This window comes from Natrix helvetica, assembly GCF_964273705.1.
Source record: "Natrix helvetica genome assembly, chromosome: 1".
Lineage (NCBI taxonomy): Eukaryota > Metazoa > Chordata > Lepidosauria > Squamata > Natricidae > Natrix > Natrix helvetica.
Window position 1 is genome coordinate 171,673,658 of NC_138548.1, and position 16,563 is coordinate 171,690,220.

General features: G+C 40.9%; 1 protein-coding gene across 1 annotated transcript in view; it reads left to right on the forward strand.

Annotated features, from left to right (window-relative positions):
* Positions 1-12,053, forward strand: part of ZNF804A (zinc finger protein 804A) — a 235,937-nt gene extending 223,884 nt beyond the window's left edge. The window contains exon 4 of the mRNA XM_081937255.1: positions 8,368-12,053. Within this exon, the coding sequence (XP_081793381.1) occupies positions 8,368-11,614 (3,247 nt within the window). The 3' untranslated portion in view covers positions 11,615-12,053. The remainder of the gene's footprint in view (positions 1-8,367) is intronic.
* The last annotated feature ends 4,510 nt before the right edge of the window (positions 12,054-16,563 follow it).

Sequence of the window (16,563 nt, forward strand, 5' to 3'; positions counted from 1 at the left end):
TCAAATGATTGGAACGCATGTTGCAATGGCATAGAATTTCTTTCACCATTTTGAGGCAATTCCCCAATCCCACAGATACCTCTGCTCTGTAGGACAGAAGAAGAGTACCATGGAGTTTGGGGGAATCATTTTGCCCAAGCCTACAGGGAAGCAAATATTCTCTTCAGCATTTGCCTTCAGGTTACAGTTGGGTCAACAGTTTTAATTAACATAACTCTTGTGTCTTTCACAATCACCGTCTCTGTATCTCCACCGAAGCTAAATTAATAGCAATAGCACTTAGACTTATATACCACTTCATAGTGCTTTCCAGCCCTCTCTAAGCAGTTTACAGAGTCAGCCTATTGCCCCCAACAATCTGGGTCCTCATTTTACCCACCTTGGAAGGATGGAAGGCTGAGTCAATCTTGAGCCTGCTGAGATTTGATCTGCCAAAATGCTGGCAGCCGGTGATCAGCAGAAGTAGCCTGCTTTTAATTGATTATAGTTTTTCTTCTAGACATGGCTTTAATTGTGTTAAATGATCTATTTTCCTTCAAATCAGAAAATGTATCAAAGAATGTATCAAAGACGTTTACATAGTCAGAACCTAAGTCACTAGAATGGGCGACATTCAGGTCCTTCTTTTAACCTAATACACAGCAAAGATCTGACTCACCAAAAAATATTTAGCCTCATAGAGTTCTGCTGAGCAGTTTAAAGCCAGGAATTTAGCTGCAGCAAGTTGCAGCCTGGCTTTTATATTATTTCTTTTTCTCTTGCTTCTCAAGCCTTTGTAACCTTTAAATAACTCACAGCTAGAGGGCCGTATCCAACTCCCCATGCTGTGCTAATGATTGTGTTATACTTAATGGTATATTTATTAATGGGGGTACTTCAGAGAGGGGTGAAGGACAGTGGATCAACCTATGTGTATACATATCTGAAATTGTAAGCTTGATCCCCAGGGTACAGTATACATTTAGACGCTGCTATAAATGTTTTAGAACTGCAGTTAAAGAGTCCTACACGCTACATCAGAGAAAATGCAAGCCTGGCTGATAGAGGGCTGCTGTGGCTCTTAAAGCAACTGTTCCAAATGACAACAGGAGGTTCTATGCTCCTATTCTCACAACAATTTTGGCATCTAGTAGGAATGTGTTTAAAGGTCATTTTAAAATTGCTACCACACCATGCATTAAAAAAAAGTAGTTAAAAACACTGGAGAGTGGGCTGCTATGATGCTTCTAATTCAGCTGTGATTGCTTCCTGGGAAATCATCATACACAGCAAGACTCCTTCTGAAAGGACTTAGAGAGCCACCACCACCACCTGAGAGAGGAAGAGAGAGGGGGGAGGGAGGGAGGGAGGGAGAGAGAGACAGAGGGAGGGAGGGAGGGAGGGAGGGAGGGGGGAGGGAGAGAGAGAGAGAGAGAGAGAGAGAGAGAGAGAGAGAGAGAGAGAGAGGGAGAGAGAGAGAACACCATTTACCCATCAAACCCAACTCCATGCTAGGAACAGAAATCCAAATTAAACATCCATGATAGTTTCTGCTAGAATATATGCAGTGAAACGGGAGTGGCACAACTTCTCTAGATAATTGGTTCTATTGCTAAATTCTCTTACCTTTGAAAAGTACCCTCCGCTTCCTAATAAGTTAAAGTTTGACTTCCTGCAACTTAAATCTATTATTCCTCATCCTGCATTCCTTGACCTTCTGTGAAACATCCTTGCAGATATTTTAAGAACACTGTCAAAGCCTCTCTTACACGTCTCAAAGCTCAACATTGCCTTTTCCTTCAAATCATTCTTCGTTTATGTTCTACCCTCTATCCATCCGAGTTGGATTGCTATAAGCTGAACCCAGCTTATCTGAATCTTTATTAAAGTGTGCTGACAAAGATTGGATCCTTCTGTTGTGATGAGTCTGACCCATATAGAATGAAGTGAAGCTCTTGCTCCCCATGATTTGGAAATTATATTGAGGCAGCCTAAAGTTACATTAGGAACATGGTGGCTCAGTGGCTAAGATGCTGAGGTTGTCAGTCAGAAAGATCGGCAGTTTGGCAGTTTGAATCCCTAGCGCCGTGTAACAGAGTGAGCTCCCATTACTTGTCCCAGCTTCTGCCAGCCTAGCAGTTCGAAAGCATGTAAAAATGCAAGTAGAAAAATAGGAACCACTTTTGGTGGGAAGGTAACAGCGTTCCGTGCGCCTTCAGCATTTAGTCATGCCTGCCACATGACCACGGAGAGTTCTTTGGATAGCGCTGGCTCTTCGACTTTGAAACGGAGATGAGCACCACCTCCTAGACTCAGGAACAACTAGCACATATGTGCGAGGGGAATCTTTACCTTTAAAGTTACATTTGCCTTTTGGCAGCCATAAAAAATGGCAAGCAAGTAGAATACCAAGAACCTTTTCATGGATATTCTCCATCATATATTTGCCCAGTTGATACTTTCCCAAAGTGAAGAACTTTGTATTTGTCTCGATTATATTCCTCTAATCTATCATGATCATTGGGTTGAGGACCAAACAATCCCAGTCCTCCTTTTAATAAATCCCATCTATTTGCTCTATTCTAATTATGAGAATCATATCTCTAGATCTCAATTATTAAATTATATTTCTTTCCTGTAATTGTTGAAGTTAAATATGTTCATTTAAAAAAATGTATACAGAAATCCTCATGAATAAGTGTTCTTCCTTATGTTTATGTCATTTTCTTTAAGAGGGTACAAGTCCCCATCCAGTTCATATTGAAGGTACCATTCAAGCTGCTTCTGGGTTGAAAGTATTAACTGTTGACAGAATAACATAACTACATAATAAGAGTTGAAAGGGACCCTGGTGGTCTTCTAGCCCAACCCACTACTCAAGCAGGTGATACTATACCATTCTAGACAAGGAGCTGTCCACTTGTCTAGGTGGCTTCTTAAAAATCTTCATTGATGGAGCACCATTATCATTACATCATCATTGTAATGGGGACACTTGTGGGGCCTCAGTTCATGTCCCATCAAAGAACTGGAGTGAATGAAGGGAGCTCACTCTGCCATGCAGCAACACTCAGGTCTCGAACATGGGCTTGTTAATCTCCAACCCAGCAGCATAACCATCGGAGCCACCACGCTCCTAGGGTATAAGTCATTATTGGATATAATTTCATCCGAGTTTTCTTCTCCATCCTATGCTCCCGAGGAACTCAACAATCTCACTCATTCTGCAACCAAACATTATTGCTATTCCTTTTGAAATGCAATAGTTCCATGACATTAATTTACCATGCAGAAAATACTGATCATGATTCTGGAAACCCACTCTTTCCCATGGATGTCATTTTGACAGGCAGTCAATCATTTTCTATATTCTTCTTTCCTTGTCCAGTCCTCTTTTCACAGATTGAATGAGAATGCCATTTGAGCTCATGAGTTGTGTAGCTTCTGTCCCCTAGTTTCAAAGCTGCCTCTAATTGGTCTTGGCAGTATCATTTCAGATCCAAAAGTCAAATTCAAGACAAATTCTACCTTTCTCTGACACAAAAAGCCTACGGAAAATGCTCAATTGTTATTCTGTCCTTGTAGCTGGCAGATACTGTAATTGGCTCGTTCATTTGCCCAGATAGCTAGTAGTTAAATGTAGACTGGAATCACAGTGAATTTTCCATAAAAGATGGTTACATTAGACCAAATGAAAGATTCAACAACTATCTATGGGCTCAGTTTTCCAGGAAACAGAATTTTTGCATGGAAAGAAATGTGACCTAATTAATGAGGTTGAGTGGAATACTTGAATATTTTTGCAGCAGACTTCTCTGTGTGGTAAAAGTTTTATTAGATCCATGTTGTTATATTTCTTTTTTTGAAATTGTAATTGTCTTTACTACAATAAATATTAATGCATATTATTTATATCAAAATCCCTCAAGCCACCACAGTAAACAGCAGGGATTCTTGTAGAGTGCTACTAAAGCTACCATAAAATGTCAAGCAGTTGCATGCATTGATCTGTGTTCAAGAATCTTTGGTAATGTTTAATGCTGGGGTAATCTTAAAAATTCCAAGAGGAAAAAAATGTTAGAGAATGGTTCCTATATGCAGCTTTTATCTAACAAAAATTCTGATATTGAGCAGGGTTTTAAAGTGAATAATCAGGGGACAATTACCAAGATCCATAGCTCAAGAAGGCTTCAAGTGGGATCCTCTTAGTTATTAGTATTCCTCAATCTGACTAGTGTCCCTAGGAATCATAAGGGAAAGAAAAGCAAGGTGCAATCCATTCACTCTCATTCAATGTCCTTTGCTACAATTTATTGGCGCCTAGGTTGTGTGGAGTATGGTTCTAAGAATTCTAGTTCATTATGAGTTATCTTAATATATTTGCAGACCATCAAAATAGGAAATGCTGGCTAAGTGCAGGCAGTTATAGATATTGCTCTCACAGGAAAAGGACAAGTCAGTGGAAATAGGGAATAGAAAGGAGGAAGAGGTGAGCCAGGGGTGGACTGCTATGGGTTTGCCCGGGTACGGGAGAACCCATAGCTAACGTTATGGCCAGTTCAGAGAACCTCCAAATCCTACTCCTGGCTGGCCCCTCCGACTCCACCACACCCCTCCCAGGATTCATGGGCCCTGCACTTACCTCATGTCCAAAACGGGCTGTGTGGAGGCTCAGGGAGGGGGAAATGAGCCTTCCGGAGCCCAGGGGAGGCAGATTTCACCCTTCCAGAGGCTCGGGAAAAGCCTCCAGAGCCTGGGGAAGGTGAAAATGCCACCCCTGTGGTGCAGGAATCCAACTAGGCCATGCCTATCCAGCAACCGGGCAGAGAACCTATTGCTGACATTTTTGAAGCCCACCCCTGAGGTGACCCCAATGAGAGAAGTGATAGCCATTGAAACCATCTTTGCTCAAAAATGTCCAGATTCTGGAAACTACTTTTGGGCAGAGAAATACTTCTGCATTTATTTTTACCACTTTTTACGCCATCACAACAAAAGGCTTAGAAATTATTACAAAAGGGGAGAGAATTTCAATAAATATGGGGCCGAGATGGAATTCTCACAAGTAACATATGGTAATTTTACAGTTGCATTCATACTACTTTCTGTCATTTCCAAGGGAAAATGTCCTAAGGGAATTCCTCCCATTGAGCTTTCTCAGTGGCAGTGCTGCTGTTATTGGAAAGGGGAATTCATGTCCTTGAAAAATCATTGGTGGAACTTTTTTTTTTTCCCTTGGAGAAATTGTTCACTTATTTGATTGAGAATTCAGAACCACAAAAATGAAGAGGAAGTGAAATAGGAACAGGGGGATCTTAGAAGACAGCTGGTGAGCCTGTGGAACTGATTTGTTGCATTAAATGAGAGTTGTTTAGCTAATGGAACGAAGCTGTATGTTTCCATTTGGGTGAATGGGTTGTGTGTTGATGGCTTGTTTGCCAAGCATATGGTCTGAGGATGATGGGCTTATGGTTGTAGCAGATTCAGTGATCGTATGGTCTAAGGTTGATTGGATCATTAGAAATGCAGACACCATGTTGATTTGTGATTGGTGTGCAGATTGCATGGTGACTTGCCTGCCTGGTATGAAGGTTGTGAAATTCTGTCTGGTTAAGCTGTTTGATAGTGTTGGGGAGGACTGTGTGTGACACCAAGATGCTACTGATATAATCTATGTTGGCACCAATAATATTGGGAAACGAAGTTAGACAACCCAGGAAGCCAAATTCACATCGAAGCCCAAGATCATTAGGAATAGATCTGAAAATAAAGTGCCGACACTGCAATGCTACCAATGGTGCCTTTACATCTTTTTGATTCTGGTTACAACACTTGAAAAAAATAAAATAGAATTGTGGAAAATGGACAAAAGAGCAACCAAAATGAAAACAGGACTTAAATACTTTCTGTATAAGAAAAGGCTAGTGTCTTTCGGACTCCTTCACGTGGAGAAACAGTGATAGATAAGAGATATGGTTAATGTGGATTGAATCATGCAAAGCCTGGGAAAAAAGGAATAGAAAAAAACTTTTCTCCTTCTTTCTAAACACAAGAGACAGGTCCCATCCAATGAAGGAGACTGAAAATAGATACAAGAAAATATTTCTTCTTAGAACAAATACCATATTTTTTGGAGTGTAAGACACACCTTTCCCCCCAAAAAATCAGGGTGAAAAACTGGGTGCGCCTTATACACTGAATACAGCATTTTTTGGCTTCCTGAAATCCCACCCTGCGCATCCCATTTTTCTCAAAAAATGATGTACAGAGGGTTTGGGAGGCCTGCAGAATGCTCCTGGGGGCCAGGGATGGCAAAAATGAGTGAAAATGGGCCCATTTTTCATAAAAACGGGGGTGGTTTTGCCCTCCCTAGCTCCCAGGAGCACTCTACAGGTCTCCCAAACCCTCTGCATGCCCTATTTCTGTGGGAAATAGGCATATTTGTCACCTCCCCAACCTCCCACAAGTCATGTTTTTGCCCTCTCTGGTTCCCAGGAGCACTTTGCAAGCCTCCCAAACTCTGCATGGATTTGGGAGACTGCAGAGTGCTCCTGGGGGACAGGGAGGGCAAAACCTTGTTTTAAAAATTTACCTCTTCAAAATCTTGGTATGTCTTATACTCTGGTGTGTCTTATAGTCTGAAAAATATGGTAATTTGTGGAAATCATTTCAACCGGGCAGAGGGATGGCCAATTGAAAGGGGATTGGATAAATTGATGGAGGATAGATTCCTAATTGCTTATTAATCTTGAAGTCTCAGGGTTATTTGAGGCTGAAAGAAACCTCACTTCCAAATACCAGTGTGGGGAGACAATGATGGCAGAGAGGTAGGATTCCATCTCCAACTTGAAAGCAGCATCAAATAAGCCCCTTTGAGAAACAAAATTCTGAATAAATGGCCTGTTTGGCCTGTCACAGCAGGACTGCTCTTATGTTCTTATCCACTGCTCTGTCCCCAGCTTCTTTGTCTACAAAAGTTGAAAAGCAATTTGTGCTCAGTTGTATGAAGAATTAACGCTGCTGGTGACAAAAGTTATAAATTACTAGTAAATATTCCGTCAAAGCCTAAGAAAGTTTGGATATAACATTGTCTTTAGAAATTTTTTAAAAAATTCAATATAGGTAATCCTCCACTTATGAGACTGGAATTTCCATCACTAAATGATGCAGTCATAAAATGTGATGTCACTTAGCAGCAGCAGCCCCGCACTCCCCATTGCTATCATTAAGCAAATTCCAGTAGCAGAGGACTTATGCTAAGTCAAGCCATTTGAGGCTTAGTCCCTTCCAGCCCCAAACTAAGATAAGTTAAGGGATTGCCTCTGACTGCATCCACCCACACATCTCCCCTCCCCTTCTGTGCCCTTTTGACTGCCTGAATCTTTATTTGCAGAGAGGCAACCAATCTCAGAACTGCACTTCTTGCCTTTCTGTGGTTTATGGGCTTCTTGCATGCCACGGCTCTGAGGTTTTGCAAGAAGGCCATAAGCTGCAGCATAGCACAAAGCTGCAGCTGCCTGTAGAAGCCTCAGCCCCCCACCCCAGCCATGCAAGGGACTGCAAAGCCACCATGCCATGGGACGTCCCAACAGCACAGCCCAAAGCCTGACAGCCCCAACAACATGGAAAAAAGGTGCAGTATCGCAGGAAGAGCAAATAACATGGTGCAAAGCCACAAAACCCCAGGAAACTCTAAGTGCATGGTGCAAATAGCAGCCCAACTGCCCTCACTGCCCTATGCACCAAGACCCCTGCCACTCCACATTCCACCCTTCTCCATTTTTTTTATTCTTGTTCCTGCTGTTGCCTTTGTTGCTCCTGCCCTGGTGGTTGCTGGGCACATGAGGCCATCTTACCCAGGTTTCATGAGGAAGCCATCATATGCAACCTTGGGAAGAAAACTTTATGCAGCCAACAGTTGCCCAACAAAGTGTCAGTTCAGGCATGCTAGTCAATAGCAGAAGCAAGAAGATAGAAATGATCAACTAGGGTGGCAGGAGATACAGGAGGTTGAAAAGGCATAGATGAGGGGGACATAGGTGGCGTGTTAAAGTGCCCCTCTGGTCCTAAGTGCAAGTAGGCTGCCAAGGACCCGGTTCTTAGTTATGTGACTATGGAGGTGCTGCAACAGCTATAACTTTAGCAATCAGTCTTTATTCATCCCTACCAGCCTTTCAAGCAGTCATTGAACAAATGGTTGTAAATCAAGAATTACCTATATATGAATACAGTTTTTGACTCTAAATTATCAGGATTATGTTGATTAAAAAAAAAACTTTACATTGCAAAAGAAAACATTATTGCTGCATTGCTAGTTGAGCATTTCTGATGCATTTGAATTCAGTATGATTTGCACTGACAGAAAAGTTTTGTTTTGTTTTGTTTCAGTGCTCCAGGAAGTGGCCCCATGTTCAGATCCACCACGGTTATGGTCCGAGATAATTTTAATGAAATTCCTCAATGCGGTCTCATTGACTCTGCCAAAAAGGAACAAGACTTCAACTTTGCCCTGCTGCACAGTTCGAAGACTGCTAGCAACATTTCATCTGTTGCACCACTGATTCCTGAAACTCCGCCTAACAGTGGACCAGACATCAAGCTTGGAGATCAAGTACAGGGATTCCATGGACATAAAGTAGGGTTTTCTTTTGCGTTTCCAAAAAAAGCATCCATCAAACTAGAATCATCAGCTGCTGCTTTCTATGAATATAATGATGAAACATCAGCTGAACATGGACTTAGTCGAAGAAGCCGGTTTGTTCCCGGGCCGGGGAATCTTCCAGTCTCATCAGCAGAAGAAATAGCCTTGTGTTTTGATGAGAAACCTAGTTCCATTACTCCACTGATGGAGAAACATAATGTTGATGATACAGAGTCAACCCCAGCACAAGATTCAAATGGACCACCCACCGAAGGGAATGGGATACAGCATTTCCCAGAATTGAGACACCCTGTTTCTCATTTAAAAGGGCCTGGGTTTGTTGATTCGGACAGCTGTGACACTGAGGTACCTTCTGCAGCATTGCCTGATGAAATGCTAACCAAAGGAGCTTTAGGGAGCCAAACCCTACCTGTGGAAGGCACCAGTAATGAATCCACAGGAAATGAATGTGTAGTTCTACCTGTGAAGGAAGAACATTTATCACAGCACAACACCCAAGAAGAACATGATTCAAACATTAGCAATGATTCAGTCACTTCTGAAATTGAAATTAAAGAATGCACACCTGATGGACCAATTCCAACTAATTCTGAAGGGGAAATCAGAACTCTGCCTAATAAACAAATTCCATCAAAAAGGCTTTGTGAGCCATTTGTTCCTGTACTTAACAAACATGGATACACCATCCTTCAATGGCCATGTGAAATGTTACTTTACACAAACACAGAGCCATCTATTTCATACAGTTGTAATCCTTTATGTTTTGACTTCCGATCATCAAAATCAAGTGAATCTCTGGAAAAAAATAAACAACCACCAAATATTCCTAATTCAACCCCGAAGGTTGAGTCTAGCCAGGATTCTGACTGCAATCATCCAAATGAATCTCTTTCAGAGAATAGTGTTTGTGCAGCTGTGGCACCAATTTCTTCAACAGAGAGCTGTAATCTTGAGAAAAAACAAGATGAATTATCTTTAGATCCTTCACAGTCAACTGGGAAAAATGAAACACATCAAAACATTCTCAAGTCTGCCAATGAACAAGAAAACAAAGGCTGGAACAAAAGGACACATGAAAAAAGATTTTATAGGAATAGGAAAAGGAAAAGGAGGAGAAAGCAGTGCTATCACCATTATGAGGACATGACTGAGCTCACTGCTAAAATTTCTCCAGGAGCCGACCAGCAAAATAACTTTATTGAAATGGATAAACATCAGAAGCTTCACAGTACCTTGGAACAAGGCATACATGAAAGTCAGTTAGGAGATTCAATTTTGGAACAATTAGAAGAAACAGACAAAATTCCCCAGAAGGAGGACAATGACTATCCTAGGACTTTATCTATAATTACACATGTCCATAGGAATCAAAGTCCCCAGACAATTTGCAACACGAACGACAATAGGAACTGTTGCATTAATTCTAACCATTTATGGACAAAGAGCAAACCAATCTCTTACAGACAATCAAATAAAGCGGGATCTAATTCTGGAAGCTGCAATTCAGTTTATTCTAGACCATTTTGTAATTGGACTGCCACAAGACAATGCAGTAGCCCAGACCATAAACATTTAAGCCATTATCCAGATAAAAAATGCACAAATCAGTCACAACCCATAAAAAGAGCCTACAATTCTGTCATTGATGAACCAGAAAGATCCCACAGAAAGCGAAGATACCATACCCACTCTTATTCTTCAGATGAAAGTTCAGCGGCACAAACATGTTTTTCAGAAGAGAATGTCAGGCAGCTAAGCAAATTAGAAGTCGTTTGTAAGCCGAAACGGAAACGGAGGAGAAAAAGGATCAGGATTCATGATGTGTTTATAGAGAGGAGACCAGAAAAGAATATTGGTGTTAGTTCTCCAACAGAAGTTGTGAAGTTTGTGGATTCCCCCAATACATTAACTGAAGAAAATCCAGAGCAAACAAGTTCTAATTCCAGTACAGATTATGCAAAAAGCATAGAAAACAAAATGCAGCCAGTCGGAAGTCAAACAGATTCACCATCTGACCATCTAGTTTCATCAGAAAATATCCAAGACTCAAACTGTTCCATCTCGGAGCCTACTCCTTGCCTGGAAGAATCCACACTTTCTGTTTCTCCTGCTATTGAACATGGTATTTCAGCAACAGGGGAATCCAAGGATATGCCGGAAGGACAAAAACAGCAAAATGACAATGCCCCTGAAATCCAGGCTTCCCTTAAAAAGTCCACCTTTGAAAGAAATCCAAACCAATCTCCTCCTAAAGGCTTTCTGTGTCCTAATGAAGTTGCCGAGGCTGCACCGCAGGAGAAGCGAAACCCATCGGCCAGCGAGTGGCTGAGGTACGCCCCGGATATATTGAACAGTATGCCTCCGTTGCACTTGAAGGAAACCCACATGAACAGCCATGCTTTCTTAACCACAGAACATATCCTGGCTCCGTTCACCTTCCCTGAACATGCTCTGCTCTTGCCCAACGAAAACCATGACAAATTCAAGGACCTGCAGCTGGAGGCCTACCACCAGATCATCCAGCAAAACATGCTGGCGAGTAAGATGAAGCTGACCTTTCCTCCAGCTGGACTCCAACCTTCCGGTGCTCCTCTCCCGCCCCTCCCCTTGCAGCAGCAGCCTCTCTGTTCTACTTCTGTCACCATGATCCACCACACTGTTCTTCAGCAGCATGCGGCGGCGGCAGCTGCCGCTGCTGCCGCCACAGCAAGTACGTTTAAGGTCCTTCAGCCTCACCAACAATTTCTTTCCCAGGTCCCAGCTCTTTCACGAGTTCCTTTACCTCATTTGTCCCTTGGGCCGAGGCTATGCCCTACAGGCCACACAGCCATGGTTGGGCCACACCAAGTGCCAGTCATCCCAGCATCGATTCTCCACTCAAGCCATTTGGCTTTCCCTCCTTTGCCGCACACTCTGTTTCCATCCCTCCTGTCCCCTCACCCTGCTGTCATTCCATTGCAGCCCCTCTTTTAGGACCCTCTGGACAGTTTAAATGAAAGAGGAAGTCTTACGTTGAAGGAACACCAAGAGTGTTGATCAAAATCCAGGAGAAATCCCTCTACGAGTAGCCTGAACTTGGAAGGTTATTAAAGCCTGTGGACTGGGAATTTATTTGCTATTGGATTAACAATGCAAATATTTATGTGTAAAGTGCAGATTCATAATAAAGTTAAAGCACTGAATAGTCTTTATATAGATATAGATATAAATGTATGTATGTATGTATGAAGATCATGATTTAAAATATGTTAACATGTATATAAACTATATTTATAGTACTGTAAGTTATGTTGTAAAGTATGCACCTTGTTTTTTTAAATATATTTGTGTATTTGCACCTAAGTAATGTTTAGACAAAGCTGATGCACTATGTTTTGTACAACATTCCTTATAAACATAAATATAGTGAGAAAATTTCTCCTGCAATAATCTTCATTTGTTATAAATTTAAATTTGTGTGCTTTTTTAAAAAAAATGCATTTACTCTCAGCCTTACATATAGTTTTTTCTACCATTTAAATAGTGGTTTCCTCCAATTTTGGATAATCAAAGTTCCAAGCGTACTGTGATTTATCATTAAGGCCAAGAAGTAAAATCCTTAAGGGGAGCAATCTTATTGAAAGGAAGACAAAGGGTAATTGATATGATTGCATTAGCTGCTTGATGTTGTGGATTGAGACAATATTGCCCAATTTGTGGTATGCCTGAGTGGCTAATTTGGGAAAAATATCTAGAGGAAAGCAGGAGAGAGGGAGGGAGGGAGGGAAGGAGGGAGAGAGAGAAAGAGAGAGAGAGAGAGAGTGTGTGAGAGAGAGAGAGAGAGAGATCTGTGTACACAGAATTATTCCAAAATCCAGTTCTAGTCAAGCTGTTACTTGTCTGATTTTTCTAACTCTTCTTTGGCATGGTTGTTTAAAAAAACTCCAAAGCCAGAGTGGGAAATCAAATAATCCAATATAGTCTTCCCATTATTTAGCCTGCCTGCCTCAAGCAGCCTGTCACAGCCACAGGAACTGCTGTTTATTCCATCTTCTTTATACTTCATACTCATGCTGAAAATAGCTAAACTTCCTGCTAATTCCATCAACGCAATCCACACATATCGGAAGCAGGTTCAGCATGGGAATTCAACAAAGGTCAGTTATCCCACCTATTTAGAAATATTTGGCAGTGAACCACTTTGCTATTATCCCCCCCCCCTCTACCAATAATAAATGAGGAATGGATGCCAAATGGTGGATGTGTATTCCTAAAGGTTATAGTGCTGGCAGTGGTGGGATTCAAATAATTTAACAACCAGTTATTTGCCCTAATGATTTCTTACAACAACCAGTCCACCAAACTGCTCAGAAAGTTAACAACCAGTTCTCCCGAAGGGGCGCAAACTGGCTCAAACTCACCACTGGTGCTGGGTAGAAAAACTCATGAGACAAGTAATCAGCTTTTAAGTCTAAAAATATGAAGTCTTTCTCATGTTGTGCCTGTTTTCTGGTAACTATAATTTTCTTTTTTTATAATAATACAAAAGCAGTTTGTCATTGTTTTTTTTTCTAGGATTTTTTTTTTTACATTAACTGTCTAGTCTATATTTCTTCATGCTCTCCCATCCAAATGCTCCCTTGTTCCAAGACTTCTTAGTTGGTCAACATTGCTCCAAATTAGCTATTTAAGGTAGGCTTTTGATTTAGTAGGTACAAAATCTTTTCTATTTAAGATGGCTTTATGGACCGAAATGGTTTAGGCATTTTTTAGACTTCAAGTCTTAGAATTTCTCAGCTAGCCTGCCAGTCCTTAAAGTTGTCAAGTTTGGAGAACAGTGGTTCAGATAAATAGAAGGAACAGTCCAAAAAATAACAGTTGAGTAAGGCATATTGAATTACTCTCAACAAATTTTGAGTAGAGAGAAGAAAATATTGTACAATAGAGTACAATATAGTACATATTGAATCATGGTGGCAGCATTCAAAACAAGCGACACTGACGTTAAAATGACAGGTAACATAATCACAAGCTATATCCATGCCACAACATCTGACACAAGTATGTAAGTCATGATATTTGCATGGTGATGTCATCACAAATATGTCATTTGTCCCCCATTCTCCTGTGCAAGCATCCATGGGCACCAGCGCAATCGTTGTTTTGCAAAAAGAGAAGAAGAAACAGTGTCTGTTCATATAAAGTTCCTTAATTACTTCATTATTTGCAATGTAATTACTTTGAACTCTCTTTCCAGAGGAACACCTGGTGAGAAATCTAGTACCAGTTTGGTCAACAACAGGTAGAATCCAATGCCACTAGTGATGTTGCCTGGAACTGATGAAAGTTAAGCTGCAAAGCCTCTGGAGACCTGTCTTAATCATAGATGCAGTACTTTTTATTAACATTCTTTTGAACATTGATCTTGAGCTGCCAGCAACTGTGCACAAGGAAACATAGAGAAGTAAAATGATGTGTGTAAGAACCAAACTTTAACTTTGCATTCAAGAATGCTACAGTATTGCAAGAATAGTATCATCCTTACACTTGAGACTGATCCTTAAACAGGCACAACCTTTACAACATAGAATTAGAACTTAGATCTTACATTTAATTTTTTCACACTGCCACTGTTACATTCAAAACAGATCATCTCTTGTTTTGTCTCTAGTATTCCTTCTGCTTTGCTTATGTTACATTTATTCATTTCTTTTAAATACCAAAAAGTGATGCTTGGAATGACTAATAATCAGCTAAGGATAAAATGACGTTATAATCAAAGTGTTTAAACACCAAAATGAAAAGGACTTCACTACCATTCAACACAATACTTGTTTGCCTTGCAGGTCAGGATGATACAACATGACGGTTGTATTTTTTAAATTCCAGTCCAAAGGTGATGATGGAGGTAGAACTGAGAACAAAAGTGATAGACTAGAAGTATCACATTTTCATATTGCAGTTTGGCCTCTGGGTGTCAAAAGTAAGAAGGGGAAGTCTCCTTTCCCTGGTGGTTTGCTCTGAATATCTTGCCAAAAGTCATGAGAATATGTCATTGGGCCAAGAATGAGATATTAAAATAATTGATTAAATAGTTTGTTAGTAATTCAAATAATAAACCAAAGTATCATTTTTTAATTTGCAAATGTGCTTATTTCTTGATATTCAATGAGCTTGTTTCCTGATATTCTGTAGGTTGCAGTCCTATGCAGTTTCTTCCATCAGCAACAAAGGGAGAAGCTGACCTTCAGAGCTGAAATATAAATGACATTCTCTGAAAAGTATAACCAGTTTCCAGTATATGTTATATTGGGTGTTAGTTTAGTTGAATTGTACCCACTTTGAGAGTGGTCCCAAAGATTTATTTAGATAGGATATGGATTTACAGGATCCATAGCCTCCTGATTCCCAAGAAGGGACCGATACATATTTTAGCCATAGTTGGTCATTCATTTCTTCCCTCCCTTCCTCCTTCCCTCCCTCCCTCACAAAATAGGAAAATGGAAATGCTGCTCTTCTGTCAAGGGTGGACATTCTGGCAGTTCAAATGTATATAAGGATTTATTGCATGCTAAAGCTCTCTACAAGAATCTGAGCTGCTAATGGTTAAAGCAAATTGGCAGTAGATAAGAGTGAATGGAATTCAAGGTGATCTTTTGTGGGCACAGAGGAACTCAAAACTGATGATGTGCTTGACTCCTCCCTCAGGCTCAGTCTGGTCCTCTCCTATATCTTCCTTCTTTTCCTCTTTGCAGGATTTATGTTAGCAGAGCTTTGGGCCAGGGATGGGTTGCTGCCAGCATTACTGCCAGTTCAGCGCACAAAAAATGCACTCCGCACGCATATGACCAAAAAGGTCTGCACGTGCGCACAACGTTAGAAAAGGGGAAAAATACATTTTTGCAATGAAGATTGTTCTGCCCATGCGCAGAAACAAAAATCAAATGGCAGCGCTGATGATAAAACCGGTTCAGGGGCGTGCCAGACCGAGTTACTACCTACTCGGCTGAACAGGGCCAACCCAATAGGAACCCACCTTTGCTTTGGACCTACAGGATGTTTGTTTTCATCACTGTAACTATTTGTCTAAGATCAGTTCCACAGATCTCCAGGATTATCTCATCTTCCTGAGGCAGGAGAGAGGTGGTCCTTTGGTCCATCCTTGACAACAAGGGCAAAAAAGTTGCTACCTTCACACAACAAAGGGCAGCAGTTGCCATACTTGCTATTGGAGGAAAAGGAGAAGGGAAAGGCATCTTTGCACCATGTAGCAGGATGGAAGGATTGATCTCAGAGTGACCAATTGGAGCCGACCCAATTGCTGACCCACCAATTGCTGACCACCCTCAGGCTCATTCTCTTTGCACATCCACGGAAGAACTGAATTTCTCCCTAGACTATTGTAATCCAGCTTCAGTTTTCCTTAGTGTCAGGCTGATGCCAAGATAGAAGTTTTGATGTAAACACCTCCCCACTAATTTTTAAACAGCCCTTCTTAGAACTAGGTCAAGGGGCTTGTGTGGATGACCCTAAAGCTGAAGATATAAATCCAGTGGACTTATTTCTAGAGAAGTGAGAATAGAAATTCAGTTAAAACTAGGAATTTTGAGGAAGCACCCAATTACAAAATATCAGCTATGCTGAAATTCTTCTGTCAGTTTCCACACATATTTAAGTATTTTTACTCTGAATAACGCTGCCAAGCTTTGGAGAAGTTTAGCAAGTTTTGCTGTTGTTTTGTTTCTTCAAAGTTTCTTTTTCTCTAAATCTCCTGGGTCCACACAATTAATTAATCTTTGGATTGCAATGATAAACTAAATGAGATTATAGATTTTGTTAAATTGCTTCTCGTTCCCAAAAGAGCAACATGGGCAATTGATTGAAAAGTTAATATGTTCCACCCCAATGAGAAATATCATTTTTTAACTCCCTGACCTTGGAAA